Below are 27,797 nucleotides of genomic sequence, written 5' to 3'. Positions count from 1 at the left end.
GCTTTTTGGCTATCTGTAAGTCTTCTTTAGAGAAATGTCTATTAGATCTGACCATTTTTTTAATTTTTTTTTTTTTTTTTTAGCTGCATGAGCTATTTGTATAGTTTGGAGATTAATCCCTTGTGGATTGCTTTGTTTGCAAATATTTTCTCCCATTCTGCGTGTTGTCTTTTACTTTTGTTTCTGGTTTCCTTTACTATGCAAAAGCTTGTAAGTTTGATTAGGTCCCATTTGTTTATTTTGGTTTTTATTTTCATAACTCTAAATTGTTGTTGAGTGACTCAGTCATGTCTGACTCTTTGTGACCCCATGACCTGCAGCATGCCAGGCTTCCCTGTCCTACACTATCTCCCAGAGTTTACTCAAACTCATGTCCAGATGCCAACCTCTGTCACCCCCTTCTCCTCCTGCCCTCAATCTTTCTCAGGATCAGGGTCTTTTCCAATGCTCTTTTTCAGGCTCTTCACATCAGGTGGCAAAATATTGGAGCTTCAGCATCAGTCCTTCCAATGAGTATTCAGGACTGATTTCCTTTAGGATTGACTGATTTGATCTCCTTGAAGTCCAAGGGACTCTCAAAAGTCTTCTCCAGCACCACAATTTGAAAGCATCAAATCTTTGGCATTCAGCCTTCTTTATGGTCCAATTATCAGATCAGTACGTGACTACTGGAAAAACCACAGTTTTGACTAGATGGACCTATGTTGGCAAAACAATGTCTCTGCTTTTTAATATGCTGTCTAGGTTTCTCATAACTTTTCTTCCAAGGAGTAAGTATCTTTCAATTTCATGGCTCCAGTCATCATCCACAGTGATTTTGGAGCCCAAGAAGATAAAGTCTGTCACTGTTTCCATTGTTTCCCCATCTGTGTGCCATGATGTGATGGGGCTGGAGGCCATGAGTTTAGTTTTTTAAATGTGGAGTTTTAAGGCAGTTTTTTTTCACTCCCCTCTTTCACCTTCATCAAGAGGCTCTTATTTCCTCGTCGCTTTCTGCCATTAGGGTGGTGTCATCTGCATATCTGTGGTTATTGATATTTCTCCTGGCAATCTTGATTCCAGCATGAGCTTCATCCAGCCCAGCATTTTGCGTGATGTACTCTGCATATAAGTAAAGTAAGCAAGGTGACAATATACAGCCTTGACATACTCCTTTTCCAGTTTTGAACCAGTCTGTTGTTTCATGTCCAGTACTAACTGTTACTTCTTGTCCTGCATACATGTTTCTCAGGAAACAGGTAAGGTGGTCGGGTGTTCCCATCTCTTTAGAAATTTTCCACAGTTTGTTGTGATCCACACAGTGAAAGGCTTTAGCATAGCCAATGAAGCAGAAGTAGATGTTTTTCTGGAATTCCCTTGCTTTTTCTGTGATCCAATGGATGTTGGGGCTTCCCGTGTGGTTCAGCTGGTAAAGAATCTGCCTGCAATGTGGGAGACCTGGGTTTGATCCCTGGGTTGGGAAGATCCCCTAGAGAAGGGAAAGGCTACCTACGCCAGTATTCTGGCCTGGAGAATTCCATGGACTTTATAGTCCATGGGGTTACAAAGAGTCAGACATGACTGAGCAAATTTCACTTCACTTCAATGTATGTTGGCAATTTGATTTCTGGTTCCTGTGTGTGTTTTTGTTTTTTTATAAGTCCAGCTTTTACATCTGGAAGTTCTTGGTTCACATATGCTGAAGCCTATTTTGAAGGATTTTGAGCATTACCTTGTTAGAATGTGAAATGAGTACAATTGTGTGGTAGTTTGAACATTCTTTGGCATTGCCTTTCTTTGGGATTGGAATGAAAACTGATCTTTTCCAGTTCTGTGGCCACTGCTGAGTTTTTCAAATTTGCTGGCATATTGAGTACAGCACTTTCACAGAATCATCTTTTATAATTTGAAATAGCTCAGCTGGAATTCCATCACCTCCATTAGCTTTGTTTTTTAGAATGAGTCCTAAGGCTCACTTGACTTGATACTCCAGGATGTCTGGCTCTAGGTGAGTGATACACCATTATGGTTATCCGGGTCATTAAGACATTTTTTGTACAGTTCTTCTGTGTATTCTTGCCACCTCTTAATATCTTCTGCTTCTGTTAGATCCATACTGTTTCTGACCTTTATTGTGCCCATCTCTGCATGAAATATTCCCATGGTATCTCTAATTTTCTTGAGATCTTTTGTCTTTCCCATTCTATTGATTTCCTCTGTTTCTTTGCATTATTCACTTAAGAAAGCTTTCTTATCTCTCCTTGCTATTCTTTGGAACTCTGCATTCAATTGGGTATATCTTTCCTTTTCTTTAGGAGGTGGATCCAAAAAGGCATTGCTGCAATGTATGTCAGAGTGTTCTGCCTCTGTTTTCCTCTAAGAGTTTTATAGTGTCTGGCCTTATGTTGAATCTTTAATATATTTTCAGTTTGTTTTTTGTATGGTGCTAGAGAATGTTTTAGTTTCATTATTTTAGACGTAGTTGTCCAGTTTTACCAGTACCACTTATGAGGAGACCATCTTTTCTCCATTGTATTTTCCTGTCTCCTTTGCCATAGATTAATTGATCGTAGATGCCTGGATTTATTTCTGGGCTTTCAATCCTGTTCCATTGGTCTATATTTCTGTTTTTGTGCCAATACAGCACTATTCTGTTTACTGCAGCTTTGTAGTATAACCTGGAGTCAGGGGGCCCATTCCTCCAGCTCCATTTTTACTTCTTAGGATTGCTTTGGCTATTTGGGGTCTTTGTGTTTTCCTACAAACCATAAAATTTTTTTCTTCTAACTCTCTGAAAAATGCCACTGGTAATTTGATAGGGATTGCACTGAATGATAAGGAATCTGCCTGCCAATGCAGGAGATGCAGAAGATGTGGGTTTGATCCCTGGGTAGGAAAGATCTCCTGGAAAAGGAAATGGCAACCCACTCCAGTATTCTTGCCTGGAAAATTCCAAGGACAGAGGAGCCTGGTAGGCTACAGTCCATGGGATGGCAAAGAGTTGGACATGACTGAGCATGCACGTATGCATTGACTCTATAGATTACCTTGAGTAGTACATGAATTCTTCCAGTTTGTGGTATATATGGTATATCTTTGCATCAGTTTGTGGCATCTTTGATTTCTTTTATCAGCATCTTATAGTTTTTGGGGTACAAGTCTTCTGCCTCCTTAGGTTTATTCTTTAGTACTTTATTTTTGATGTGATGGTAAATGGGATTCTTTCCTTAATTTCTCTTTCTGACCTTTTAGTATATAGAAATGCAACATATTTCTGTGTATTAATTGTGTATCCTTTAATTTACCACCTTCACTGATGACCTCTAGTAGTTTTCTGATAGCATCTTTAGGATTTTCTATGTATAGCTTCATGTCATCTGCAGTGACAGTTTTATTTCTTCTTTTCCAATTTAGATTCTTTTTGTTTTGCTTCTCCAACTGCCATGTCTAGGACTTCCAAAACTATATTGAGTAAAAGTGGTGAGAGTGGACACCCTTGTCTTGTTCCTGATCTTAGAAGAAATGCTTTCAATTTTTAACCAATGAGGATGACATTTGCTGTGGGTTTGTCATATATGCCCCTTATTATGTTGAGATAGGTGCCCACTTTCTGGATAGCTTTTATCGTTAATGGATGTTGAACTTTGTCAAAATCTTTTTCTGCATCCATGGAGATCATATGGTTTTTATTCCTCAATTTGTTTATGTGGTATAATCAAACTGATTTGCAGATATTGAAAAATCCTTGCATGCCTGGTTTAAATCCCACTTGATTATGGTTTAAGATCCTTTTAATATATTGCTGGATTTGGTTTGGTAGTATTTTGTTGATGATTTTTGTGTCTATGTTCATCAGTAATATTGACCTGTAATTTTCTCTTTTTGTGATATCTTTCGGAACTTGAGCCTCACAGAAAAAGTTTGGGAGTATTCCTTCCTCTGTAGTTTTTTGGAATAGTTTCAGAAGGGTCAGTCTTAACTCTTAAAAGTTTAATAGAATTCACCTGTGAAGTCATCTGGTCCTGGACATTTGTTTGTTGGACATTTTAAAATCACAATTTCAATTTCATTCCTTATGACTGGTCTGTTCATATTCTGTATTTCTTCCTAGTTCAGTTTTGGAAGATTGTACTTTTCTAAGAATTCATCCATGTTTTCTAGGCTGTCCCTTTTATTGGCAATATAGTGGTATCAGGTGTAACTTCTTTTTCATTTCTAATTTTTATTGGTTTGAATCCTCTTTCTCTCTTGATGAGTCTGACTAAAGATTTATCAATTTTGTTTATCTTTTCATTTGATTATCTTTTCATTTGTTTATCTTTCATTGATCTTTTCTGTTTTTTCTTTGTTTCTATTTATTTATGCTCTGATCTTCGTGATTTCTTTCCTTCTACTAGATGTTAGGTTAGGTTGTTTGAGATTTTTCTGGTTTCCTGATGTATGCTTGTATCACTACACACTTCCCTCTTAGATTTTGCTATGTTCCACAGGCTTTGGCTTGTTATTTTCATTTGTCTCTAGGTATTTTTTATTTCTTCAATAACGCATTGGTTGTTCAGTAGCATATTGTTTGCCCTCCATTTGTTTATTTTGCAGTTTTTTGCATGTAATCATTTTCCAGTCTTATAGTGTCATAGTCAGAAAAGAAGTTTGATATGATTTTAATTTTCTTAAATATACTGGGACCTGATTTGTGGTTTAGCATGTGATCTATTCTAGAGAATGTTCCATATACACTTGAATGAGTATTCTCCTGCTTATAGATGGAATGCTCTATAAGTATCAATTAAGTTCATCTGGTCTAATGTTTCCTTTAAGGTCTGTGTTACCTTGATTTTTCTGTCTGGATGATCTGTCCATTGATGTTAAGTGTGGTGTTGAAGTCCTCCACTACTATTGTGTTATTGTCAATTTTCCTTTTATGGCTGTTAGTATTTGCCTTACATATTGAGATGCCCCTATGTTGGGTGAATATACATTTACAATTATTATATCTTCTTTCTGGATTTATCCCTTGATCACTATGTAGCGTTCTCCTTTGTCTCTTATAACAGTTTTTAAATTTTGAAATCTATTGTGCCTGATAATGAGTATTGCCACTCCAGCTTTCTTTTGATTTCCATTTGCATGGAATACCCTTTTTATCCAGTCACTCTTGATTGGAGCATGTAGTCCATTTACATTTAATTACTGGTAAGTATGGAAGGAAAGTTACGACCAACCTAGATAGCATATTAAAAAGCAGAGACATTACTTTGCCAATAAAGATCCATTTAGTCAAGGCTATGGTTTTTCCAGTGGTCATGGATGGATGTGAGAGTTGGACTATGAGGAAAGCTGAGTGCCGAATAATTGATGCCTTTGAACTGTGGTGTTGGAGAAAACTCTTGAGAGTCCCTTGGACTGCAAGGAGATCCAACCAGTCCATCCTAAAGGAGATCAGTCCTGGGTGTTCATTGGAAGGACTGATGCTGAAGCTGAAGCTCCAATACTTTGGCCACCTCATGCGAAGAGTTGACTCATTAGAAAAGACCCTGATGCTGGGAGGGATTGGGGGCAGGGGGACAACAGAGGATGAGATGGCTGGATGGCATCACCGACTCGATGAACTTGAGTTTAAGTAAGCTCCAGGAGTTGGTGATGGACAGGGAGGCCTGGCGTGCTGATTCATGGGCTCGCAAAGAGTCGGACATGACTGAGCGACTGAACTGATGTTCATATTTCCATTTTGTTAATTGTTTGGGGCTTGTTTTTGTAGGTCTTCCACTCCCCCTTTCTTCTTTTGTTCTTTACTCTTGTGGTTTGATGATTATCTTTAGTGTTGTTTGAATCGCTTTTTGTGTGTATATATCTATTGTAGATTTTTGGTTTGTGGTTACCGTGAGGTTTTGATATAGCAGTCTAAATATATATATGTGTGTGTAGATAGACTATATATATATATATATATATATATATATGTCTAGATATGCTCAGATGCTTAGTCATGTCCAGCTCTTTGTGACTCCATGGGCTGTAGCCTGCCCGCTCCTCTGTCCATGGGTTTCTCCTGGCAAGAATACTGGAGTGGGTTGCCATTTCCTCCTCTAGGGGATCTTCCTGACCCAGGGATTGAAATTGTCTCTTATTTCTCCTGCATTGGCAGGATTCTTTACCACTAGTGCCACCTGGATCTATCTATCTATCTATATAAGCAGTTAAAGGATACACAAAACAATTAGATGTGAAATATGATAGTGGAAACTAATCATTTTAATTATTTTGTGTATCATCTAATTGTTTTATGTATCGCTTAACTGCTTATTGTGGATCTTGATGATTTTGCTACTTTTGTCTTACTTCCCTAGTTTTGTTTGTGGATGATTTCTTACCTTTACTGTATATTTGCTTTTAATGAAGAGCTTTTCATTTCATAACTTTGTTTCTAATTCTTTAACATTTGTTGTAAAATTGGTTTGTTGGTGCTCAAATTTTAGCTTTTGCTTGTTTGTAAAGTTTCTGATCTCTCCAGATCTGAATGAGATCCTTTATGGGTAGAGGTTGTAGGTTTTCCCCTTTGACCACTTTAAATATATCATGCCACTCCCTTCTGGCCTGCAGTTTCTTCTGTTGAAGTATCAACTGATAGCTTTATGGGAATTCTTTTGTATGTTATTGGTTGCTTTCCCCCTGCTGCTGTTAATATTCTTTTAAATTTTTGTCATTTCCTAAAATTTCTTTGATCTCTAAAATTGTAATCAAAGCTATCAACATAAACCTCAAGCTAGTAGTCACCAAGGAAACAGTTATTAGCAAAATACTTGTAACAAATTTTAAATTGTCTCTGTTCACAGAATGGTGCTTTTCTCTTCCATTTTTTGGCTTTACAGCTCCTTCCCCAAACCAGTAAAAAGCCAAAAGATGTGAAAAAATGACAGTATTTTTGAGCAGGTTTAGGTGTTCAAGTGGGATGGGAGGATTGAAGGGATGATGTTTCTTAGAAGGTCATCTAAAATTGCTTTTCTAACCTGAGAATAGCCATTTCATCATGACTTTTAATGTTCTATGCACAAAACATATAAAGGCCAATAGGTGAATCATTTCCATTAGTTTAAAAAAAAATGCAAAAGATGGTTGCATTTATTGGTGCCTGTGACTCTTTGTGACCCTATGGACTGTAGCCTGCCAGGCTCCTCTGTCCATGGAATGCTCTAGGCAAGAATACTGGAGTGAGTTGCCATTTTTCCTCTGGTTAATATGCAATAATTTACTTCAAAACACTTTAACGTATACTTTGTGATGCATGTGTATGTTGTTGTTCAGTTGTTAAGTCGTGTCCAACTCTTTGTGACTCCATGGACCGTACATACCATGCCAGGCCTCCCTATCCCTCATTATCTCCCAGAGTTTGCTCAAGTTCATGTTCATTGAATCAGTGATGCTATCCAACCATCTCTTCTTCTGCTGTCCTCTTCTCCTTTTGCTTTCAATCATCAGGGTCTTTTCCAGTGAGTCAACTCTTCACATTACGTGGCCAGAGTATTGGAGCTTCAGCACCAGTCCCTCCAATGAGTATTTAGGATTGATTTCCTTTAAGATTGACTGGTTTGATCTTCTTGCTGTTGAAGAGACTCTCGAGAGTATATATACATGTATATATAAGCTATATATGTTTAATCTTACCATGGGGGTAGGACAGATACGATTTGAAAGACCCCAATCTGGTGGCTTTAAACATTGCTATCTAAATCTGTATCACTGTTAATCAGCAGAAAGGATGTTAGTAACTTTTCATTAGTGAATGGAGCTTGAAAGATCAGTGGTTTCTAGAAAGGCTGAGAGGGAATATGCATGAGGTAAAAGAATATGGCAGATCCTGCAAGCTCAGGACTTTTAATTAGTACTGTAGGTGTAGAGTTCTGGGGGTTCGCCTTCCTATAACCCACCCATTTAGCACTGTGCTTCCTGATCCAATCAGCTTACCCAATCCTGCCTTTAGAATATCACTGTGCTCCTACCTGCTGTGAGGCAAATCATAATCCCACAGATACCTTGATGGTTTTGAGAAGGAACTTCCTCAAGCTTTCCAAAGATCGTTCTGTGAATTAATGTTTGTTCATGTGAAAGAACTGTTTTAGATTTGCTTCTATTAAAATATACCACCAGGTAGTGAAGTTATGCCAGAGAAGGCAATGGCAGCCCACTCCAGTACTCTCACCTGGAAAATCCCCCTGGACGGAGGAGCCTGGTAGGCTGCAGTCCGTGGGGTTGTGAAGAGTTGGACACGACTGAGCGACTTCACTTTCACTTTTCACTTTCATGCATTGGAGAAGGAAATGGCACCCCACTCCAGTGTTCTTGCCTGGAGAATCCCAGGGACGGGGGAGCCTGGTGGTGGGCTGCCGTCTATGGGGTCACACAGAGTCGGACACAACTGAAGCGACTTAGCAGCGGCAGCAGCAGTGAAGTTATGCAAAAGGAAACATATAGCCTTACCGTCCAGTAAAGGTTGGTGGCTATCTACCAAATGAACATATGACTGGTGACTAAAACAGACCACAATGGTGTGGAAAAACACACTTTTTGTGGAAACAAAAAGCCTATGCACCTTCATGCCATGGAGAGGGTCATATTAGATCCCTGAGACCCTCCCTTAATGTAGTCCCTACTGAGCACCTCTTTAAGATCAGAAGTAGATATGTACTGATCTAAAGGGTCTGGAGAGAAAGCATTCCAATTGTTGTAAAGGCAGTGTGGCTAACAAAATAAGAGTTAACAATTTTCTATCACTTCTAATTAAAACTTGATTACTTAGAGACTTTCAGTTTGCTAATGATTTTGCACAAGGTAAATATAAATAAAAAAAGGAAAACCTAGCAAAAACTGAATTCCTGCTCTAAATTTTAAAGAAACCTATTCTGTATGCCTGTTCAGAGGAAGATGGTTGAGGTTAAGTGAAGAACAATTGGAAAACTTGAGAATCAACCTAAGTACAGTTATAACATGAGAAACTTAAAAGTAAAACTATGTCAAACACATTTTATTTGGTGTTTTCATGCTAGGTCAATCTAAACAACAACAACAACGACCCAATTTGAACAGATTTTCTTTTAATATGACTATGTGTACATGGACAACTGAGAACAGGGAAAACCCCCAAATTAATGTTTTAACAAATTACAGCTATTACTAAAGATGGTATGTTGGAATTTTAAGGAAACAGTCCAATAAATGAACAGCCCCTCATTCAATCTAATTAACCAACCCCTCTTTTAATAAAAGCACACTCTAGTGGCAGAAGTTTACCAGTTTTTAAAAATACTCCATAATAAAACATGTGTTTCCCTCAATGTTTTCTCTCCTTCAGTATTTAGTTACTAACAGTCTCTCAAATGATAAAATAAAATTGAATTTATATCATCAAATGAAAGTGCAAGTTTGTATAGCCAAGCTCAGCAGCAGAAGTGAAGGGTGAAAGCTGATGGATGTCACACAGAACAAGGACCTTCATGAAGGTGTCCTGCAGTGTCCTGGGTGCAAACACAGTCAACAATTCCATCATTTTTTTCATTGCTCTTAAACGAGCAAAACCAAATTCTTTTTTTTTTTTTTATTTAAAGAAATAGTAAATCTTTATTCCCTAGCACATAATTTGAGATCCGGTAAGGCAAAGATAAGTCCCACCATCACTGGGGACAGCAGCAATAAACAGACTTCAGAAATAGCCCTGAATTATCAGCAACATTCTCTCACGGTAATATAAGGAATGCATCACATAAATCAAATCTGCAATGTTATCACATTGTTCTAATTTATTTGATTAGTTTCTCTGAAAAACTTTATAAATACATTATTTAAGAGGACAGTAAATTATTTTCTTGCTCTAGAAAAAATAATTTTTTCACATTTTAAAACTCGAGTACGCTTTAGCAAAAAGATGCAAGAAGAATGGGACAGCGGGGTTTGCAGAATGTCCATGTACAAGTTGCATTTACAGGAACCTGGTAATCTGCCTCTACAAATAGAGCTCTTTGCAATAATATTTTAACAAACAGGCTTAATTTAAACACCTCCCTATTGACTCTACCTGTGGAACCAAGAGGTACTTATATTTTCAAGTATTATATTGTAAAAGGTAAGAATTTGTCAATTTTACATGTTAGCATTTAAAGACCAAAATATCTATGTGAAAAATCATGCCTACTCAGCCCATTTTTGATAGCCAAATGGTCTCATCTTTTAAAGAATGCAGAAAAATATTGATTTCCTAAGAAGGAGCACACTGGAAAAAGCCATTTTAAAGTACTGAAGAACAAGGAGCATTTTTTTTTTTCTCTACTGGCGAAAATTATTAGAAAAGCTTTCCAGTCTGTTGTCTTTAGCTAGTTTTAATAAAATCTTTTCAAAATGATGGTCAAGAAATCTTTAGAAAACTGGAGGAAGGGAAGATGCTCCTTTGTAGCATGGAAGGAATTCCATTAACTGTAGAAATTCTTTTTAAATTTCTGCTTTGGTTCTTCAGAAGAAATGTTCATATAACTTCTATATTAGGAGACAAGAAAGAACAGATTAATATGACATTTACCTAAAGTCTTAGAAAATACTACAGTAATATCTTATCAATATGTTCCTAAAACTTTACCATGCTTTTTATACACTGTCTTACATAAGAACAGGCAATTTTATAAGGATCCCTGGTCTTCTATCTAAATGAATTCTACCACTAATAGGAAAGCACATGTCCTTTCTTTAACTTAGGCTGTATATCATTTGCTTTTTCAAACTATGTAAGTCAGTTGTACTTTGCTTTGAGATTAGAAACTTTACATTCATTGGTCTTCAATCCTCAGTACCTGATGCTTCAGGCTCCAGTCATATGTCGAAGCTGAAATAAATGATGGTTGATAAGTAGCCATGAACAAAAACAACCCCTAACACCACCTATTAATGCAGACGCTGGACTATGTTCCTAGAAAAGAGTGGGAAATGAAATGACAGGTAAATCATTAAATCACCTTTAAGTCAAATGGTGATTTAAAACCTGGCAAATCAAACAGAAAGTCATCTGAACATTCCTTACATCTCTGTGAATCTCTGACATGACAAAGTAGGAAGATGTACCAGGAGTGTTTCCATCAACACACAGGTAATCAGATTGTTCTCAAAGGCTTAATTTAACAGAATTTCAGGTGTTAATAGCTTTTATTTACAGTGGACCTTCTTCCTTTCACCATCTAAAAAAGCAGATCACTAAAGCAAAGTTACAGGCCCAAAGTGTGTATAAAGGTTCAAAACTGGCTGTTTCAACCAGTTTTAAACTGGAAAATATTTGTTAGATCTAATATAGTTAATATATTTATATCTAAAAATATTTGTTGCAATCTAATACAAAACAATTTGACCACAAGTAATGCTACTCATCTAAACATCCTGAATTTGCCTGGCGCTGTTCAATATGTGAAAGTGAGGTGCTGGGAGAGAGAGAAGTTGATAGAATTTGAAGAGGTTTGAAAAGAGATGAAGCTTGATTATCCAATTTATTCTTGAGCCTGATGAGATTGTGCTGCTGAGTCACTAGGAGCACTGAGCTGGCAATTTTTTATGTTGTTATTTCTCTGGGTCCTGTAAAGGTATTGTTCTTTTTGCACAATGACTTCAGCTTAAGTGTAAGTCCCAGAGGGTCTAAGAGAGTCAACAGCTGCAGTCACTCAACTAGGAATGGAAGGCCCCTGGGCTCAGTATACTCCTATACTGGTCCTGTTCCCTAAATTGTTATCTCATTACACGTAGAAAGGACAATAATGTATTATCCCAGGTTGCTGTGCCAAACAAGAGAAAAATCACAGTAGAACATGCTTAAAGTGAAAAAAGTGACTGTGTTAGTTGCTCAGTCGTGTCCAACTTTTTGCGACCCTATCGACTGCAGCCCGCCAGGCTCCTCTGTCCATGGGGTTCTCCAGGCAAGAAAACAGGAGTGGGTAGCCATTCCCTTCTCCAGGGGATCTTCCTGACCCAGGGACTGAATCCGTGTCTCCTGCATTGCAGGGGGATTCTTTACCATCTGAGCCACATGTTGGCAGCCTTCAAATATCTTTAGAACTGAGAAAGATGGAATAGAAACCAAACAAACCTCGTCTCCAGTGGACAGAACTTGGTTCAGGGGCCACTCAGTTATGGTTAGGTTTTTGTCTTACTGTGAAGCGTGTTCTGACCAGCAGTGTCTCTGGGCAATGAATGTTGCTCTGTGAGGGGAGCACAGATACCCACAGGTGCTACAGACTGAATTTCTACCCTGAGTGGGAGGAAAGGAGGGGCCCTAGAAGCTGCCCAACACGACTCAAAACTCAGTTTCTCTGACCCATGCAGTCTTTTCCATGAGGCATGTCTGGTCCCTTGAGGGACAAGGTGTGCAAAGTCACACAGCAGAGGGTTCACTCCCTCTTAAGCGTTAGTCACTCAGTCATGGCTGACTCTTCGCGATTCCACGGACCACAGCCCACCAGGCTCCTCTGTCCATGGATTCTTCAGGAAAGAATACTGGGGTGGGTTGCCATTCCCTTCTCCTTCCCTCTTCGCTGTCACCTACTTCTGACGTTTACTGAAGGAAGTTTGAGGCAAGCTTACCTGCTGTCTGTTGTGTCTGAACACCGTCTACCTGAGGCAGGGGCCCGAGTGTCCCTTCATCGTCAAAGGCCAAAATTGGATTCAAAGGAATATCTGGATTCTCACTGTTGGTGACATCTAGTCTGGATGGTTTAGATCCAATGGGTAAGTTTATAATTTCTTCAAAATTTTCATTCTGAACTGATATTCCATTTTCACTTGGTTGTTTTTCCAAACTGGGAGTACTAGGGAGTTGGAAAAATCAAAATTAAAGGAGTTAGTATTAAAACTGGAAAACATTTTTAGGACAACCCAAAACTTTTATAATAAATCAGAATGATATAATTTTTAATGAAAATGGTGAGTTCCATCATATTTATACTTTAAGTTTAAAAACAAATTTTAAAAAAATAATCAAATGGAACAGTTTATCAATTAGTATAGATCATTATCAATAATTCTACATTAACAATTTCTACTGCAGGCATTTTACATCCCCTTGATAAAAATAGCCCTTATTAGTATCTTTACTTCAAGGATGCTGCTGCTAAGTCGCTTCAGTCGTGTCTGACTCTGTGCAACCCCAAAGACAGCAGCCCACCAGGCTCCCCTGTCCCTGGGATTCTCCAGGCAAGAACACTGGAGTGGGTTGCCATTTCCTTCTCCAATGCATGAAAGTGAAAAGTGAAAGTGAAGTCGCTCAGTCGTGTCCGACTCTTAGCGATCCTATGGACTGCAGCCTACCGGGCTCCCCCGTCCATGGGATTTTCTAGGCAAGAGTACTGGAGTGGGGTGCCATTGCCTTCTTCAACTTCAAGGATGAGAGGACTATAACTTGGGGGTGAGGGGAATAATTTGCACAAGTACTGAGAGACAGTCTGCATTCCAGACTGGCTACATGATTTCTGGTCCTGTGTTTTTCTCATAATGCTATTTTGTACACTGCCTGGCTATTCAAATTTTTTCTGGCTATCTCCAGCTTCCTAAAACATGAACATAATTGTATAGGTTAATTGTTCTAGACCAACCTTCTCATCTTTGCCCCTTAACTCTCCTCTGACCCTACCTCGATTCTTATCAATTCATGCTTAATATCTCGGATTTCTGAGATACATTCAATTGGCCATGAAATCCTTAAGATTTTACCTGTAATTTCTTTTAGGTTTTTTGATCCCTCTACACACTGCACAACCAAATCAGCGGCCCTTTTTAGGTTATATGTTTCATTATTATGCTTTACAACGTGAGAAAACAATGCCTGTGCATTGAACGGATGCTAGCTTAATTTTACTGTTGATTTTACCTGACTGTAGCAGTAAACATATTTGCAAGCTTCATGATTTGTTCAGTGCTCATAAGAAAATGACCTGCTTGACAAGCGTTAGTCTTCAAATAGAAAATGAGGCAAAAATTGTGAATGTTTTAACTTTTAATATACATTGATCATTAACTGAATGTTTAGCTATAGACAGGTCTATGGAAGAGATCAGAAAATCAGGTCTCTGTCAGTAATGCCAGCAACTTGAACTTTAGCAAGTTAGTCTTTTTTCCATCTCCTTCCCAAATGGTGAAAATGAAGCTAATATACATCCAATCTTTCCACTGTCCCCCTCCCTCTCACTTTTTTTTTTTTTTGAGGAATCTTTGCTTCTCTGCCCCTGTATTGAGGGTATAGTTTACTTTCCTCAGTCAGTGAGATATATTGACTTCGTGGAACATATTCTAAAGCATTTCTGATTTGGAAAGTTTGGTACATTTTTTGTTAACTATTAAACCTCTTCTTTTAGGAGAAAAATAAAGATGCCTGACCTAACTGCATCACAAGGCATTGCAGGGTACAGTGAAAATATTATTTGTAGAGTGCTGTGGAAAAGAACATAAAATTATTATACAGATTCAGACTATGACAGCATGGTGCTTTCTCACTATCGTACCATGGAACTGAGAGGAAGCTTGGCATCACAGTCTACATGAGCATGCATGTATGCACACACACCAAATGCCTGCCATCCTATTCTTTCCCAATACGAGTAGGCTTTCTGTAAGCAGGGAGAGTTTCGGTTCTCATCCCACAGAGATTTTTAAGTAGAAGTTTTGGCAAAAGAAGAATACATCTTCAAAGCCCTTGTTCCTTGACAATGTCAACTCTGTCACCTTCCAGGCCTGCGTGTGCTGACAAGTTATAATGGCAACACCAACCCCAGGTTTGACTCAACAGCTGACTTCATTTTCCCCTTCCACTACTACCCAACCACTCCACCCAGTCTTGTTAAAATTAGAGGAATAATCATACCATATGCTTTGGATGAGCAGTTATTAAATGTTCAGAGGACACAGTGATATGCAAAAAACCATAAAACTGAAGCTCAAGTTGCTGAGGTTAGGGTTTATGGATCCTCTTTAAGATATGAGAACCAGCTTTTGAATTCCTCTTCTTTGGCTTACACTCGAGGTTGAAGCTGGATGCAAGACTTTTGAAGATATGTTTGAGGTTCTTATACAATGATTGATCACTTGGTGATTTTACCACTGAAGAGAGTCAGCTAATGTATAAGCTAATTTTATTCCCTGGAGAGAATTATCAATGGCTTAAAAAAGTTATTCCTTGTTATAATAATGGGGCACTCTCTGCAGTACTTTTTATAGGAGTTAGAAATGAATATTTTATTTGAAAATCAAACTAATTTAAAAATGAAATATTACTTAATATGTATCAGATAATTTTGAAAATTTATTCAACATAATAAAAAGCTTATTTTTAAGGTATCTCTTCAGAAACTTGTGGGGTTTTTTGGAATTGTAAGTGGGCAAAATAAAAAATGTTTACTGTCCCAGAAAGATATACAAAGATACCCTATGACACCTTAGGATGACTTGTCTTTTCATTGCTGCCAATACTATAAAACATGTGGTATGTGTTTTTAGATTAAGAATTTATATATATCAACCATTATGCCATATACCTTAAACTTACACAGTGCTATATGTCAATCACATCTCAATATAACTGGGAAAAAGAAAGATTTTAGATCTTAAGACATATTGTTCTATCAATTAAAGGAAAATTAATTTGAGGAGCTTCAATTCTCTTATGGTATCTAAAGCTGGCATTAGAGACAGAACTTTTTTCATGTTTGAGGGATCGCTGTTAAAATCCTGTCAATATAAATGCAAGGCAAGAGAAAGGCAATCTTCTGTCAACCCACACTTCTTAACTATTGTTAGCGACCATTTGTTTCCTCGTAGGAAGTCCTACTACTGGCATAAGAAATACTGGCATCTAAATTACTTTTACTAAGCAACAAACCTGTGATTCACTATAATATTATATACAGTAAAAATACAGCTGTTATGTCATCAAAGTGTGTGAAGATGGTCTAGGATCATGCCAAAGATAGATAAAGGAAAGTAACAAATTATTCCCTATAATTTGATTAAATAGCCACACAAAAACCTCACCATCATATTTAGCAGTTCAAGAAAAGACATTTTCCTTTTCTCAGATTACAAAATTACTACCTCTAACCAAAATAATGAATCTAAATATAATAAATCTGCATATTAAAACTCTGAAATTCTGTCTGGCCCCAGAGAATTCTGGTGAGCTTTGGCGGAGCCAAGGGTGGGGGGGCGGGATGGTTAGACAAGAACGGTCACGCTTTGCTCTAAGTGATAAGAAGAGCCCCAGATGTCTGACTCACCTGTCCACAGCCACTGTTGACTGGTGAGGGGTAACCACACGGGCGCTGGCCTCTGGCTCCTCCGATCCAGGAGAGTTTGTCATGTTTGGAAGTGTAGATACTGGGGACATAGCAAAGATGATGGGATAAAGGGTTACTACTACTCGACCATCAAACCCAAAGCCCAGCAGCCAGAATGCTTGCATTTATGTCCTGGCTCTGCCACTTACCAGCTGTGTGACCTTGGGCAAGCTGCAAACGCGCTGTGCCTTGGTTTCCTCGTGGATAACAGTGCCTACCTCATAGGCGACTGTGAGAAGTAAATATACTTACAACACTGCATGGAACATTGTAAGGGTGGAAACTAGGGCTGCTATTATTTTTGCCTGCACCCAATTGATTTTGGGCAAAATATGTAATATTGAAATCACAGTAATTGATGAAGACAGTAGTATGTTGACTTGGCCAAGCTGATGCTGAACAAATGATTACTGAAGGCTTTGGAGCAAATAATCATGAGACACCCTAAGTGGTGACAAGTGGTTTTACCCTATTTGGTAAAACTCAGTTTAGTTCCAGTCACATTTACGAATGGTGTGAATTTCACACACGGAAGGCCAGGGAATTGTACTTAACTATGCTACCTAGTCATTCAGTGCTCCCTGCTGGAGTCTAGCATAAGCCGACAGTATTGATAAGTGAATTTAAAATCTGGGCCAGGTTTATATAAAGTCTTATAAAACTTACATAGATCATCGTTTCAGGGACCTTTGTGGCAGTTTATGGTTTCAGCGTGATGTCAGAGAATAAGTGAAATAGTTCCAAAGTGTTATTTCACAGATGTACACAGAACTTAGTAACTGAAGCAAAGAAGAGATTGATAACTTAAAAGCTGTCAAAATTTGCAAAGTTGGTAACATAGCTTCTGAGAAGACTTCTGATAGGTCTGCAAATTCCACCTGCCGGCCCAGTCTACCATTTAGCCCTCAACCACATGAGAGACTGGGAGAAGAGGAACACGTGTTAGATAATCCTCAGGGCTCTTTCTAGCAGTATTAAATCAAACTGATTATTAGTGATGATAAACACAGGTATGATGACTGACAAGTTTCACTTTGCCTCTCACCATTGTTTGTTCCAGAAGTGAGGTAAAAAGAATATCAAAAGAATTGATAGGGAAATAGCAGAAAGAAGAAAGATTGGGGGAAAAAAAAACCAAAACACTAGGAGCTGTTTGTTTGGCTCTGCACAATCTATAGCATCAGCTCCTCAAATAATCCTGAGTGGGTACAATTTACACCCTAAAATGCACATTCTGATCACTCACTGGGTGCCACACCTGCTTCAAGCCTGCATCTATTACAACATTCCTGGCGACAACCTGTTAAAAATACAGTGGGGTTAACAGGCAACCATTAAGGCTGTTTTCCAAACAAATATAATTAGGGCATCTTTAAAAGAGCATGGGGACTTCCCTGGTGGTCCAGTGACTGGGAGACTCCATGCTCCCAAGGCAGGGGGCCTGGGTTCAATTTCTGGTCAGGGAATGAGATCTCACACGATGCAACTGGGAATTCAAATACAGAAACTAAAGATCCTGCCAATACAACTAAGATCTGGTGCAGCCAAACAAATATTTAAAAATAAAAAGAGCATGAAAACACCATTAAGAAGGGATCATGATCTAAAGAACCTAGGAAAGCCTCTACTGAAGTAAAACCAAATCCCTAAACCCCAAATTTCACATTTGAAAATCCCTAGAGTTTATAGAGAATGTTATTTCGTGTAAATCATTCCATTTGTCTTAAAAAAAAAAAACAGCAAAAGAAACTGAGGTATCTCTGGTCCTTTCTCTTCATATTGACATTGCAGATGATGAAAGAAGAAAACTGAATAATGTACTATTGACCAACCACCCTTCTGTAAAATCATGAAGTTTTATTTTTATTTACATCAAGTTTGATTTAAAATCACCAAGAAATTAATCATCTCTGGCCAAAGCCTATGACATATAAACAATTTTCTTTTTTTTTTATGAACAATTTTCTAATGAAATTTCAACAATTTTCAAATTTTAACTGTCTTCTGAAGTTAGAACTTAAATAACATTTAAGTTATTTAACATTTTCTGAGAACTGCTGTAAGTACAAAAAGTTTAATGTCCTTAGTGGTAAATATAAATACAGGTTCCTTTAGCAGATGGTGACAGTGTTAGTCCTATAGTCGTGTCTGACTCTTTGTGACCCCATGGGCTGTAGCCCACAAGGATCCTCTGTCCATGGAATTCTCCAGGTAAGACTACTGGAGTGGGTTGCTATTTCCTTCTCCAGGGGATCTTTCTGACCAAGGGATCAAGTCCGGGTCTCCAAGTGATATTTAACCGTATATTCAAAGAAAATTAATTTTAATGTGTGTATATACTGGAGAAAGAAATGGCAACCCACTCCAGTATTTTTGCCTGGAAAATCCCATGACAGAGGAGCCTGGTGGGTTATAGGCCATGGGGTCACAAGGGTTGCATGTGACTTAGCGACTAAACCATCCACCACTATACATACCTGTAAAGGCATATATATCAGATATGGACACAAAAATATATACATATCGAAGAAGTATATGATGTAAAATGACTTAAGAGATATCAAACACTCCACTAAGAGTATAACCAAATGTGGGAAAAAATCTGCTAGAAATGCTAGAGATTTTTAGGTAAAGGGGATTTATTTGTAGATTAGATGAGATACACCTAAGCTTCTGTGAATGAATGAGTTTATTTTTAAATCAATGCTTTTTAAAATCATTTATTTTTAAATCAATGCTTATCTTGACCTGTAGAGTCAATTCAAAAATTCTGCATTTGAATTGAGTTCACTGAAATACATACCTGTTTCTCCAGAGGGAGTTCCCTTGGTTATATCTCCATTTCTCTGATCAACAGTTTTCTAGCCAAGAAAAAAGACTTTTTAATGTTAAAATTACAAGTTAAAAAAAAAAAAGCCATTAAGAATAGTTTTAAAAATGGCCATCTGAATACCTTATCTGAAGCTTCTGTTCTTCTAGTTCTTTTCATAATCTCCTCAAGTCGCTACAAGAAAAGGAAGGGCTGAGCAAACAGATCCAATAAAGGAAGAAAACTAGCCTGGTGCATTTCACTGACTAAGCAAATGCAGAGCATTGAAACATGTCTACTATTTTGGGGAAATACTGTCTTTGTCTTAACTGGAGTTATTAAAAGAAGTTAATAGTAAAGAACCTGCCTGCCAATGCAGGAGACATAAGAGACACAGGTTCAGTCCCTGATTTGGGAAGATCCCCTGGAGGAGGAAATGGTACCCACTCCAGCCTGGAGAATTCCATGGGCAGAGGAGCCTGGAGGGTCCATAGGGTCGCAAAGAGTTGGACCCAGCAACTTGGCACAGTACACACACAAAAGCGTTGGAATTGGCTCAGGCCACATGAAGGAAGTGACTGTTTTTGGTGAGGACTGAAACACCAAGACCGACTTCTTTGGAGGAGAATATTAATACTGAGAGCTATTTTAGAGAACCTAGAATGGGCAAGACACATTTGTTTTCTGAAGGTGGTGAGCCCATCTCTTCATCTTTAGCCTGCTTCATTCTAGGAAGAATCAGAACAGTGAGTGTCCCAAATACCTTCTTCCTCTCCAGGCGCTCTTGCTCTTCTCTCTGGAAATGCTTCTCCCGCTCCTGCCGGACCCTCTCTGCTTCTTCCCGAACACGAGCCTCTTCTTCCTTCTGAAAATGAGAGGTCGGCGTCGGCTTCGTAGGGAGAAGCTGGCTTTGCCCGCTGCCCCGAAATGCCGGGGCAGAGTACGCAAGGACCAGGATGGCGCGCAGGAGGCTCAGGGCGGTCCTCACCACACGCTGGACACCTTGCTCAGCTCCTGGGCGCTGCCCCTCGCGCTGTCCTGAGCCAGGGCTGCGCCGCCGACCCGCTGCCCAGCCCGGGCGGGACCCGCTACCTGTTTCCGGATGCGCTCCATCTCCTCCCGCTCGCGCTGGGCCCGCTCCTCCTCCTGCCGCCGCCGCAGCTGCTCTTCCCGCTCCCGGGCTAGCTCAGCTTCCAGCTGGCGGGCCTCCTCCTCTCCGCGGCTCCTCTCTTCAGCTACCTTCTGGGCCAGTTCTTCTCGCTTTTGTCTGGAAAAAAGACCAACCAAGACAAAGAAACGTGAGGGGAGTTCCTTGGCGAGGCTGGAGCTTGCGGTTATCTCAAGGACGGTTTGTTGGGAGGTCTCCCACAGCCTCCACTTGGATACATGTGAGGCCACCTCTCTCCTCCACCTCTTACTGCCTCCTGGGAAACAGAAGCAAATGTACCCACTCATATTCTGAGGGTAGCTTGTGTTTTTAAGGATCTGCAATATAACTATCTTTAGAGGCTCAGACTTGTTTAATCCAATAATGTTAACTTTTAATAAAGAATTTAACAGTCGCCTCCCAGTCTCCATCAATAAATAAAAGCTGTAATGTTCTGCAGCAGGACGGGTAAGATGGACCATGTACGCTCCCTTTTGGGACCAAGGGTAGGGCATGTCCAAGATGGTGGTCCAGCATACTTTCCTGAGAAGCAGTTCTACTTATAATTGAAGAACAATTATATTAATGTTAGGTAGTTAGAAAACAGGAGTCCAAAATGGCAGTGGCTAAAAGACAAGGAAGGGAAAAGCCGGTGAAAATAGAACAAAGGAAGATCCGGGGGCTCTCTCTCTACCCCCATCCCTCCCCGAGCTGCTGTGCTCTTCTCTTTTCGTCTTTGAGTTGACATGCCTTCATGCCTCGAAGATGGATTTTCCTGCTATTATCTAAATAAAATAGAGCTGTAACACTGATTTCTCTACGAGCTGTAACACAGTCCGTTCGAGAGCTGAGAGCTATAACATGGTCTGTCCAAGACCCGAGAGCTGTGACACGCTGAGGGCTTTACTGTCCGTCACTCCAAACCTTTGGTGTGAGGAGAGAAGAACCGAGGAGCATCAACTCGCCTGACATTAACATTAGCCTTATTCGCTCCAGAAGGAGGCCAGCTAAGCAAAGTGCCCCTGGCGTACTGTCTGACAGGCAGTCATGGGGCGTTTTATCTCCCAGCAGCTACCAGATAGAGAGGAATTCTATCTGGAAAGAAGAAAACATGAACTTCTATTACACAGCTTTATTTATTTATTTTTTTAGTCACTCAGTTGTGTATAACTTTTTATTTTTTTATTTTTTTAATTTTTATTAGTTGGAGGCTAATTACAATATTGTAGTGGTTTTTGTCATACATTGACACAGCTTTGAAATAAGATAATGAGGAAACATGGAGATGGGCGAGATGTTAGATTAAAAGAAAACCTCAGACTGTACAACTGTACCTCTACGGTGGTTACAATCATGAAAATATGTGTGTCTGTATATAGGCATGTGTATACACCCACACGCGTTCAGAGACTGGGAAGGGTGAATCAAAATGTACACACTTTTTGAAATCTGCTCGGATGATGGATGATTTTTTCTTCAAACCTTTCTCCATCAATTTTGTTGTATACTGTCATTATAAAAAGAAAATGTGACTTAAAAAGTTGCTTAGTCATCAGAGGAACACCAGGTGAGAATAATTCTGTAACAACTTATTTAGATTCACCTTCAACACTACTACCACTTCTGACTGAGACTTAATCCAAGGTGTCATGAGGGTGTCCCGAGCAGTGTCCCTCCGTTACCTTTCGAGCTCTTCCTTCTCCCTCTTCTCTCTCTCCTCCTTCTCTCTCTGCTCTCGGGCCAGCCGCCTCTTCTCAGCCAGCATCCTTGTGGCCTCTTCTGGGTCGGTGGTCCCCGCAGAGGTTTTCGGAGAAGCACTGGCAGTCAGAGTGGATGGCGGGGCTGGTGTCGGGGCTGGGGCGGAGGCTGGGGCTGGAGCTGGGGCTGTGGCTGCCGCTGGAGCAGCTGCACAAACAGGTACAAGGAGAAAGCCAATTGGAAACAAAAGCCAAAGAACAAAACAAAAACCAGCATCCCCCAGACCCCAGGCCTAGAATTCATCATGACCAAAGAAAAGGGAATGTTTATTACGGAGCGTTCTCAGGGTTTCACCGTATTCTATCTGTAACCGGGCAACAGGTAACAAAAAGCTTCATGAGCGAGTGAGACATCCAAAGCTGACACTGTCACTGAGTCTTATTTTTACACAGTTAAATCAGTTAACAACACATATCAAACGTGTACTGAATATAGAGCCTCACGTTAGGTTCTGTAGGAAGTTATAGCCCTAGCAAAAAAAGAAGATGAGAGCTCCCATTTGCCTTTCATTACGTTACAAAAAAAAAAAAAGATTCCTTAAGTGACTATTTATCATTAGAGGACTAAAGCCTTTCTATGACCATGGCCAGTGTCCCTACTACGAGCCCAGGTTCAGGCTAGGAAGACGACAGTCAAGAGATCCCTTCCAACTAATAAAAATAAATGGAAAAAAAAAAAGAGATCCTTTCGGTCCACCCGGCACTGTGTCCAGGCCCTAGAAGGGATGAGCTGGCATCCGTGCTCCTTAGACTCAGCAGGTCTTCACTGCCAGTCCTGATTTGAACGTGCAAGACTAGAGCAGTTCTCTGACCTTACCTGGATTCAGAGAAAGGACCCAGAGGGCCTGTGCCACAGGGAACCCTCCCAACCCCCAACCCCAGGCACCACGGTGAGATGCACCTGACCACTCCAGACCCTCCTTTCAAGACTTACATTTCTCCTGCTCCCACAAGTTTTTTCTTTGCCCTCAGGACATTTTTTTGGCCTTTCTCTTCTCCCACTTTACACAAACAGATACTGGACTCTCCCATTCTCTTAACATTATCATTTGTCTTGAGTCATCTATTCTTTCTTTGCCCTCACCATCTATCTTCAAATTAAGTTTCAAAGAGAAAACTTTTGGATGAAGACAGTTTTCAACAGGATGTACTGAATTTCTAGCTCCAGGTGATTTTTAAACTTCTAGACAGCATCTGGTTAGTCTGGTAGAGATGAGATCCACTGGGTCTTCTGGAAAAAGTTCTGACCTCTGTCAGTCACACAGGCTAATAAGCCAGTGGTCCTCAAACTACAGTACATGTAGGATGTGAAGTATAAGTGAAGTGGTAGTTGCTCAGTCGTGTCTGACTCTTTGCAACCCCATGGACTGTAGCCCACCAGGCTCCTCTGTCCATGAGGTTCTCCAGGCAAGAATACTGGAGTGGGTAGCCATTCCCTTCTCCAGGGGATCTTCCCGACCCAGGGATCGAACCTGTGTCTCCCATATTGCAGGCAGATTCTTTACTGTCTGAGCTACCAGGGAAGCCCCCACACAGGATAACTGCCACTGTTTTATCTGGCAATCCTGCACAGGAGTCAGATAAGCTTAGTATCAGAGTCCATGGATCCACAACGTATCCTGATTCAACAGGTCTGAGGTAGGGGCAGGATTCTATAGTATGAAACATTATAGATGTGGTTGAAAAATATTTCCATAATTTTTTTTGAAAATCCTCCTCCTAAAAGGTAGAGACTAATCCCCTCCAGTTGAGTGTGCGTTGAAGCTAGTGGCCTGCTTCTAATGAACTGTGTGATGGAAATCGTGACTTCTGTGTATGTGAGATTTCTGAGATTAGGCATGAAAGATACTGTGGGCTTCCTGTGTTTCCCCCAGGTCACTCAGCTGGGGAGAACCAACAGAGCAAGCAGATAGACTGTGTGGCCATCAGATAACCCTGTGGTGAGGTCCATGTGTCAGGAAAGGACGGCCACTTGCCGACAGCCCTACGTGTGCGTCATCCTCTAACAACTCAGCTAAGCTGCTCTCAAATTCCTCTCCCAAGACCCTGCGTGATACAGTAACTGTCAGTTGTTATAAATACAAAGCTTTGGGATAATTTGTTACACAGCAATAGATAAAATGATTCTGATGCAGGTGCTCTGAATACCACATTTTGTCAAATTATTGGACTCAGCCAATGAAAGGGATCATAAACCATACCTGAAACAAATATGCTGTGGCTCTAACAATAGGCTGTTGGATGGATGATTCCTTCTTTATATGTAAGAAAATTATACTTAAGAAAAGGTCCCCAAATTAGTCTCAGGGTAAAATTTCCAAGTGCCCAAAAAGGGAGCAAAGAAGAGAGGGAAGGAAGAAAGGAGAAAGGAAGGAGGAGAGGCCAAGGAAAAGCAGTGCAGGAGACAGAAGGGTCAGGCAGCCGCCAGGGCCCCGCTGGTCAGTTCCTTCCTACCGGGGGCAGCCTCTGCTTCGACTGCTGTCGCCTCTTCAACTGTGGCCTCTTCTACCTTCACCAGAGGTGTTCTGCCCTTAAGTGAGGGCTCACTGGAAACTTTCTGAGGCTCCTTCTCAGGGTTTTTTCTCTCAGGTTCCACTCTGACTTCTCTCTTGACAGGGCGGATGTTGCCGGGGGAGGGGGGCCGGACCTGAGCAGGGGCAGCTTTGACTGGTCCAGGAGGCGTGGAGGGTGCTGGTCTGGGGGTGCCGGGCAGGTGGGGAAAGGACTTGGATGGGAGCCTGGGCAACAGACAAAGAGAAGAGGGAACGTGAGAACAGGCTCGCCAGAACCCACCTTTCTCCACATCTCTACCACGTAATAGTCTTGGAATACCAACACCAAGAGAAATGAAGGTATTTAGCTGTGTGAACATGTCTCTTACATGGCGAACACAGGAGTATTTGCTTTAGAGGCTCATTCCAGGTTTCTTTTTTCTTTCCTCTGAGGAAAAATGTTACTCCCTAAGAGAAGGCTAAACAGTGTGGGGAGAACAGTTTCTTTTCAGAGGACAGACACTACTAGTTATCCAACATGGAACACCACTGCCAGGCTCTTATATTTCACTTACCAAAGTCGGGCGGAAGCTGATGATCTGGCTTTGGGATGAGATGGAGACAGAGACCTTTGGCTGCCGGATGTGAGGTGGAAGGGAACATTCTCTCTCTCCCTCTCTCTCTTACAGCCCTAAGTTCAGAGAAACACAATAATGAGATTTTTCCACAAGCGGGACAATCACATTCATAGTATTCAATAGTGAAGCTGTAATCCACTGAATGACTTGGAAAATTTCCAGCCTTTGCCATGTATATCCATTCCACCCCAACAAAAGGCCTTTATTAGGTTAAAACTGAACCTTATAATCGAATCAACACAATCTGACACTAATAAGAAGGTTCTGGGAGTGTGATCTGGGTATGTATTTGTAAAAAACCAAGCAAAAATACACTTTTAGAAAGCACCTATGCTTCCCATCTAAAACTGCCTGGACCAAAATTTCTCATAGTCTGGTTTAGCCCACATAAATGTCAAAATAAAGGTCACTTCCAACTTATCCTCCCTACACCTTTGTCTCTCTTAATTCTTTAGCATTTTTCTTTTTTTCACCTCGGAACCCACTACCGCTCAGTCTTTTTTTTTTTTTTAATTTACATGTCTGCTACATCAGACATTAATTTTTTTCTTTATATTAATGTCATACAAACAAGTCCGTCCTTACCTAGTGCCCTCTTGCCCTTGAAGGAAAAGTCAGACTCGAGGTGAGGAATTTTAGCTATTTTTGGCCTTCTTCGTTAGGGATGAAATGGGAATCTGACAGTGGGCTGAAACATGAGTCCTCCTCTGACGGAACACTAGGAATTAGCCAGAGAAATGACATTTCCTAGGCTGAAATGGGCAAAAGGAAATCCAGAAGTGTTCTGATAAAGTCAGCCAAGACAGAAAACAAACAAGGAACAGGGCAGGAGAGACTCATCCCAAGTGTCTGAAACGGCTGACAGTGTTCTGCGAGGGCAATGAATGCTTGCTGGAGACACCTGTGTGGGTGTCTAGCAGTCCCTCACTCAGTGGGATCCTTGCAGGAACTCAGACTGTTCGAGAAGAGACAGAACATCATCTAGCTTCAGGGTACATTCTTTTTTCTCCTTCCTGCCTGGCTTCAGCATCACCTACCTTCTCCATGCCCCCACCACCGCCCCCCGCCCCCCAACTTGTTCCCTTCAGCATTTCTTCTAACTGCTTCTCTTTTCCTTAGTAGCATCCTAACTGATGGCCTGGACTATAGGCGGGGGAAAACAGCTCACTGTCAAATAATACTCAACGTTTCCCCAGAATTTCTAAATAAAACAAATGAAGGGTGGGGCAGGAAAGAGCTTCACAGGGCACGTGCCCCCTCTGTATCACTTGCAGCTGCATGCCTGCCTTCTGCCCCCATCTCTGGTACCAGAAGGCAGGAGGTAGAGTCTCGGAGAACAGCTGCAGTCCTTGGGGAGCTGAAGCAGTAGCCACCATATGGAGCCCTCTTTGCAAGGGTATAGGGTGGCAATTATGCTTCCCTTCTCAAGGGAGCTTGGGGTTAAGTAGTTGAATTGCTTTTCTCTTTCTCAGAACATTTTAATGTGGTTAAAGTAACAAATGTCTTTCAAATGTCTTTCTGTTGGTCTTAGACTCAATCATTTATTTGAGTTCTACACATGTGAAGGTGCTCCTAATTCTTATCCTGATCTGAGTTAATAGCCAGTGGTTTGTATAATAATCTCTCCTGTTAACACTTTCCACAAGACTAAGGTGGAAACACACACAGCAAGCTGCCATGTCAATGGTCTGGACAATTTACCAGCAGGACAAAGATGTTAATTTTACAGTTAGAGTTAGGTTTAGAATACAAATAACCTACAAGAGAGACAATATAAACAGATACTCCAAGGTAGCACTGTACAAAAGAATTGGGATGATAGTAATATTCTGCATTTACACGGAATAAAATGGTAGCCACTAGCCACATTTGGCTATTTGAGTTTGGACCTAAATTAATTAAAATTTAATGTTAACTTCAGTCTCACAAATGTATTTCAAGTGCTCAAGAGCAGTCGGTTGAATTTAGATAAACCAAATAAAATTTAAAAGAAAATTAGCAAAACAATAGCATTTACAATAGCATCAAAAAAAGAATATGTAGGAATAAACTGAACCTAGGACATGGAAGATGTCTATGGTAAAAACTAGAAGGAACTGCTGAAAGAAATTAAAGAAGATGCAACATAAATGGGAAAACCTCTTATGTTCATAGGCTGGAAGATTTGTTATTGCTAATATATCATTACTACCCAAAGCAATCTATAGAATCAATACACTCTCTATCAAAAGGCCACATCATTTTTTTTTTTTTTGGCAGAAATAGAAAACTCCATCCTAAATTCATGTAGAATCTCAAGGGACCCTGAATAGGCAAAACAGTAGAAAAAATAACAGTTGGAAGTCACACTTTCTGGTTTTAGAACATATTACAAAGCAATGGTAATCAAAACAATATGGTATGGGCATAAAAACAGACTTACAGGCCAATGGGACAGAATACACCACCAAAAATAAACCCTTGAGTATGTGGTCAAAGAAGCCTTGACAATGGTGCCAAGACCACGTAATGGGGAAAAGATAGTCTATTCAACAAATGGTGCTGGGAAAACTAGATGCAAAACAATGTAGTTGATCCCTTACCTTACACCACATATCTCACACCATATACAAAACCGAACTCAAAATGCTTA

The 27,797-nt window shown here is 40.2% G+C and overlaps 1 protein-coding gene across 3 annotated transcripts in view; it reads right to left on the bottom strand.

Moving 5' to 3' along the window:
- Window positions 1–8,989: 8,989 nt before the first annotated feature.
- Window positions 8,990–27,797, bottom strand: part of MAP7 (microtubule associated protein 7) — a 170,903-nt gene continuing 152,095 nt past the window's right edge. For all 3 annotated transcript variants that reach the window (XM_065931284.1, XM_065931286.1, XM_065931285.1), the window contains 10 exons: window positions 25,103–25,218; window positions 24,490–24,773; window positions 21,961–22,183; window positions 20,224–20,398; window positions 19,895–19,996; window positions 19,276–19,326; window positions 19,126–19,183; window positions 16,263–16,362; window positions 12,583–12,806; window positions 8,990–10,500 (listed from right to left, as the gene is read on the bottom strand). In XM_065931284.1, the coding sequence (XP_065787356.1) occupies window positions 10,490–10,500; window positions 12,583–12,806; window positions 16,263–16,362; window positions 19,126–19,183; window positions 19,276–19,326; window positions 19,895–19,996; window positions 20,224–20,398; window positions 21,961–22,183; window positions 24,490–24,773; window positions 25,103–25,218 (1,344 nt within the window). In that variant the 3' untranslated portion in view covers window positions 8,990–10,489. The remainder of the gene's footprint in view (window positions 10,501–12,582; window positions 12,807–16,262; window positions 16,363–19,125; window positions 19,184–19,275; window positions 19,327–19,894; window positions 19,997–20,223; window positions 20,399–21,960; window positions 22,184–24,489; window positions 24,774–25,102; window positions 25,219–27,797) is intronic.

This window comes from Muntiacus reevesi, chromosome 3 (assembly GCF_963930625.1).
Source record: "Muntiacus reevesi chromosome 3, mMunRee1.1, whole genome shotgun sequence".
Classification (NCBI taxonomy): Eukaryota; Metazoa; Chordata; class Mammalia; order Artiodactyla; family Cervidae; genus Muntiacus; species Muntiacus reevesi.
This window is presented reverse-complemented; position numbering and strand designations above follow the sequence as displayed.